Raw genomic sequence first — 5,685 nt, forward strand, 5'->3', positions numbered from 1 at the left:
TAGGGGGGATGGAGAGAGGTAGGGGGATGGAGAGAGGTAGGGAGGTAGGGGGTGGAGAGAGGGAGGGAGGTAGGGGGTGGAGAGAGGTAGGGAGGTAGGGGGGGGAGAGAGGTAGGGAGGTAGGGGGTGGAGAGAGAGAGGGAGGTAGGGGGTGGAGAGAGAGAGGGAGGTAGGGGGGTGGAGAGAGGTAGGGGGGTGGAGAGAGGTAGGGGGATGGGAGAGAGGTAGGGGATGGAGAGAGGTAGGGGGATGAGAGAGGTAGGGGGATGGGAGAGAGGTAGGGGATGGAGGAGGTAGGGGATGGAGAGGTGGGGGTGGAGAGGTAGGGGGGGAGAGGTAGGGGGTGGAGAGGTAGGGGGGTGGAGAGGTAGGGGGTGGAGAGGTAGGGGGTGGAGAGGTAGGGGGGTGGAGAGGTAGGGGGGTGGGAGAGGTAGGGGTGGAGAGGGGTAGGGGGATGGAGAGGGGTAGGGGGTGGAGAGGGGGTAGGGGGTGGAGAGGGGTAGGGGGGTGGAGAGGGGTAGGGGGATGGAGAGGGGTAGGGGGTGGAGAGGGGTAGGGGGATGGAGAGGGGTAGGGGGGTGGAGAGGGGGTAGGGGTGGAGAGGGGTAGGGGGGTGGAGAGGGGTAGGGGGTGGAGAGAGGTAGGGGGTGGAGAGAGGTAGGGGGTGGAGAGAGGTAGGGGGATGGAGAGAGGTAGGGGGGATGGGAGAGAGGTAGGGGGGATGGAGAGAGGTAGGGGGATGAGAGAGGTAGGGAGGTAGGGGGGTGGAGAGAGGGAGGGAGGTAGGGGGTGGGAGAGAGGGAGGGAGGTAGGGGGTGGAGAGAGGTAGGGAGGTAGGGGGGTGGAGAGAGGTAGGGAGGTAGGGGGGTGGAGAGAGGTAGGGAGGTAGGGGGGGGTGGAGAGAGGTAGGGAGGTAGGGGGGGTGGAGAGAGGTAGGGAGGTAGGGGGGGAGAGAGAGAGGGAGGTAGGGGGATGGAGAGAGGTAGGGGATGGAGAGAGGCAGGGGGATGGAGAGGAGTAGGGGGGTGGAGAGAGAGAGGGAGGTAGGGGGGTGAGAGAGGTAGGGGGATGGAGAGAGGTAGGGGGGAGAGAGGTAGGGGGATGGAGAGAGGTAGGGGGATGGAGAGAGAGGTAGGGGGGGAGAGGTAGGGTGGAGAGGTAGGGGGTGGAGAGGTAGGGGGTGGAGAGGTAGGGGGTGGAGAGGGGTAGGGGGATGGAGAGGGGTAGGGGGGTGGAGAGGGGGTAGGGGGGTGGAGAGGGGTAGGGGGTGAGAGGGGTAGGGGGATGGAGAGGGTAGGGGGATGAGAGGGGTAGGGGGGGGTGGAGAGGGGTAGGGGGATGGAGAGGGGTAGGGGGGTGGAGAGGGGTAGGGGGTGGAGAGGGGTAGGGGGTGGAGAGGGGTAGGGGGTGGGGTGAGAGAGGTAGGGGGTGGGGTGGAGAGAGGGTAGGGGGTGGAGAGAGAGGGAGGTAGGGGGTGGAGAGAGAGGGGGAGAGGTAGGGAGGGGGGTGGAGAGAGAGGGGGAGAGGGTAGGGAGGGGGTGTGGAGAGGGGAGGGGTGGAGGGAGAGAGGTAGGGGTGTGGAGGGGGGGAGAGGTAGGGGGAGGGGAGAGAGAGATGGGTAGGGAAACCAAAAGACAGGGTCAGCCCAACCATTATGTAACTCTCCTCTGTCCTGGCTACACTTAAAAGATGTGAATGAAAGCGAGAACGTTTTCTCCTTCTGTTCCATCAGAATAGTGTAGCTTAATGACTAGTACCTTTAGGAGAGACAGACCATCAGAATAGTGTGTGGCGAATGGACTAGTACCTTTAGAGAGACAGACCATCAGAATAGTGTGGCGAATGGACTAGTACCTTTAGGAGAGACAGACCATCAGAATAGTGTGGCGAATGGACTAGTACCTTTAGGAGAGACAGAATATCAGAATAGTGTGGCGAATGGACTAGTACCTTCAGGAGATACTACTGTAGGGAAAGACTACTGTATCCCAAATGTGCAACATGGCGAGAAGGTGTGAGCCCCCTTGTAGCCCCCATCCTCCTCCTCCTCTTTCTCCTCCCCTTCCTCACTCCTCCTCTTTCTCCTCCCCTTCCTCACTCCTCCTCTTTCTCCTCCCCTTCCTCCTCCTCACTCCTCCTCTTTCTCCTTCCCTTCCCTCACTCCTCCTCTTCTCCTCCACTTCCTCACTCCTCCTCTTTCTCCCTCCTCTTCTTTCTCCTCCTCTTCTTCTCCTCCTCCTCTCTTGCCCTTCCTCACTCCCCTCCTCCTCCTCTTTCTCCTCCCCCCTCTTCTCACTCCTCCCTCTTTCTCCTCCCCTTTCTCACTCCCTCCTTTTCTCCTCCCCTTTCTCACTCCTCCTCTTCTCCTCCCTTTCTCACTCCTCCTCTTTCTCCTCCCCTTTCTCACTCCTCCTCTTTCTCCTCCCTTCATGACTCCTCTTTCTCATTCCCTTCATGACTCCTCTTCTCCTTCCCCCTTCCCTCACTCCTCTTCTCCTTCCCTCCTCACTCCTCTTCCTTCCCTTCCCTTCCTCACTCCTCCTCCTCCTTTTCTCCTCCCCTTTCTCACTCCTCCCCTTTCTCACCCTCCCCTTTCTCACTCCTCCCCTTTCTCACTCCTCCCTTTCTCCTCCCCTTCCTCCTCCTCCTCCTTTCTCCTCCCCTTCCCTCACTCCTGATTTCTCCTCCCCTTCCTCACTCCTCCTACTCTAGTTTGACTGAGGACCTATGCCAAATCTTTGTAGTCTCCTGAGGGGGAATAGGGTGTTGTCGTGCCCTCTTCACGACTGTCTTGGTGTGTTTGGACCATGATAGTTTGTTGGTGATGCGGACACCAAGGAACTTGAAGCCTAACCTTGGCCCACTACGGTCCCGCGTCGATGAGAATGGGGCGTAATTTCGTCCTCCTTTTCCTGTGGTCCGATCATCTCCTATTGTCTTACTGTAGTCGGCCATTTTTTTTAATTTTATTTAACCTAGAAAGCCAGTTAAGAACAAATTCTTATTTACAATGACGTCTACACTCGCCAAACCTCCTCTAACCCGGACAACGCCAGGTCAATTGTGCGGTCGCCCTATGGGACTCCCACTAATGCACCGGTTGTGATACAGCCTGGAATCGAACCAGGGTCTGCAGACGCCTCTAGCACTGTCCTTAGACCGCTGTGCCACTCGGGAGCCCCGACATTAAACTATTAAACATTGTTCTGATAGAGTACAGATTGATATTCACAACTTCAATCGGATTCTTGTCAACGAGGAAATCTGAACACTCACTAACAGAGCATCCCTGTTTAAAGAACTAATGTTGTAGGCTATGGTATTTTATTTTTCTTTGCTGTGGGGTGTGTGTTGTGTGTGTGTGTGGTCCAATCAGAAGTGTTTGTGACTTTTCCTACAGTTTATTAGGTCTTGTTGTAACTAGTGGCAACCACACTTGAACATAGCCCAGTAAAACCAGCTTGCTAGCTTAATACAGGCGTGTGGTCGTAGTAAAACTGTTAGCTGATCATTGTTCATTATTCTCACAACCCCCATTTCTGTGTGGTCCCAGTCACTGATTGGGTAATTAAATATGTTCAACTTTAACCACAAAATGTCTGCAATTGATTCCCAGCAGGCAGAGTCCCTCCTCTTGTTAAAGTTCATGTTCCTTCAGAAAGACTATTGTAAGTTTTGTTCTTTTTTGCAGCGATGACTGACCAGGGTTTCTGTTTTCTCTCCCCTCCCAGATCTTTTGAGTGCATATCAGCGGCATCAGGACCATTCTCTCTCTCTCTCTGATTGGATAGACAGCCTGACGGTTGGAACTCAACATGCCAGTGATGTCAACGCCAGACTTCAGGTTGGTTAACTGATATATGATACGAAGTTCTTAGCAAGATTACATGTATGATACGGATGTCGGTTATGTTATTGTCGGCAGGGCATCGTGTGTTTTACTTAGTGAATTGTCAATCGTTAAAATGTTGGGGTTTTGACACATATCTCTGTAACATCATGAGTTGTTTATCCGTGTAGTTACCTGTCTTTTCTGATGTAGACTGTAACCATGGGCAACGTGGAGAGCCAGAACGGCGATCACGCCTTCTACGGCACCCAACATGGCCACCTGTCCCGTAAGCACATGTCTCGATCTCTCCGCGTCTCCAACAAGCACCATCAGTCCCAGTCCAGTTCTGGTTCCACCTGCCGCTCCCGTGACTGTCACGCCTCGCAAGGCAAAGTAGATCACCGAAACTCTGAGACCTCCACGCGTTCCAGCAGCACCCCTAGTATCCCACAGTCCTTAGTAGATCACGCCCTGGAGCCCTTCAACCAGACCAATGTCCTGTCAGACTACTCCTCTCCGATCTGGGTGGACCGCGTGGCCATGAACCTCCGGCCCGTCTCCTGCCATACCCACCTAGACAACCCATCTGTAACACTCCATCAAGACGCAGAGTCATCTGGGACTAGACCCCACGAACCCCAGGGTCTACAGGACAGAGGACTGGGCCTATACAGTAACACAGGGGAGGCGACCTACCTTCAGAAGACTAGAGACGGACCTAGGGAACCCCGAGAGGTGGTCAGCTTCAAGAAGAAGAGATCCAAATCAGCCGACATGTGGAGAGAAGACGACAGTCTGGACTTAAGTCTGTCAGACCTCAGCCAGGAACACCTCACCAGGTTAGAGAAGTCAGGCCTCAGAACACCTCACCAGGTTAGAGAAGTCAGGCCTCAGAACACCTCACCAGGTTAGAGAAGTCAGGCCTCAGAACACCTCACCAGGTTAGAGAAGTCAGACCTCAGAACACCTCACCAGGTTAGAGAAGTCAGACCTCAGAACACCTCACCAGGTTAGAGAAGTCAGACCTCAGAACACCTCACCAGGTTAGAGAAGTCAGACCTCAGAACACCTCACCAGGTTAGAGAAGTCAGACCTCAGAACACCTCACCAGGTTAGAGAAGTCAGACCTCAGCCAGGAACACCTCACCAGGTTAGAGAAGTCAGACCTCAGAACAACTCACCTGGTTAGCGAAGTCAGACCTCAGAACACCTCACCAGGTTAGAGAAGTCAGACCTCAGAACACCTCACCAGGTTAGAGAAGTCAGACCTCAGAAAACCTCACCAGGTTAGAGAAGTCAGACCTCAGAACACCTCACCAGGTTAGAGAAGTCAGGCCTCAGCCAGGAACACCTCACCAGGTTAGAGAAGTCAGGCCTCAGAACACCTCACCAGGTTAGAGAAGTCAGGCCTCAGCCAGGAACACCTCACCAGGTTAGAGAAGTCAGACCTCAGAACACCTCACCAGGTTAGAGAAGTCAGGCCTCAGAACACCTCACCAGGTTAGAGAAGTCAGGCCTCAGAACACCTCACCAGGTTAGAGAAGTCAGACCTCAGCCAGGAACACCTCACCAGGTTAGAGAAGGCAGACCTCAGCCAGGAACACCTCACCAGGTTAGAGAAGTCAGGCCTCAGAACACCTCACCAGGTTAGAGAAGTCAGACCTCAGAACACCTCACCAGGTTAGAGAAGTCAGGCCTCAGCCAGGAACACCTCACCAGGTTAGAGAAGTCAGGCCTCAGCCAGGAACACCTCACCAGGTTAGAGAAGTCAGACCTCAGCCAGGAACACCTCACCAGGTTAGAGAAGTCAGGCCTCAGAACACCTCACCAGGTTAGAGAAGTCAGACCTCAGA

The 5,685-nt window shown here is 54.7% G+C and overlaps 1 protein-coding gene across 1 annotated transcript; it reads left to right on the top strand.

Moving 5' to 3' along the window:
* Positions 1-3,772: 3,772 nt before the first annotated feature.
* LOC135536287 (rho guanine nucleotide exchange factor TIAM1-like) lies at positions 3,773-4,705 on the top strand (the record flags this gene model as incomplete). Its single annotated transcript, XM_064962644.1, has 2 exons — positions 3,773-3,844; positions 4,043-4,705. A coding segment is annotated over exon 2 (654 nt), but the record flags the coding sequence as incomplete, so codon positions are not given.
* Between the last annotated feature and the right edge of the window lie 980 nt (positions 4,706-5,685).

Source organism: Oncorhynchus masou, unplaced genomic scaffold (assembly GCF_036934945.1).
Source record: "Oncorhynchus masou masou isolate Uvic2021 unplaced genomic scaffold, UVic_Omas_1.1 unplaced_scaffold_5904, whole genome shotgun sequence".
NCBI classification, from domain to species: domain Eukaryota; kingdom Metazoa; phylum Chordata; class Actinopteri; order Salmoniformes; family Salmonidae; genus Oncorhynchus; species Oncorhynchus masou.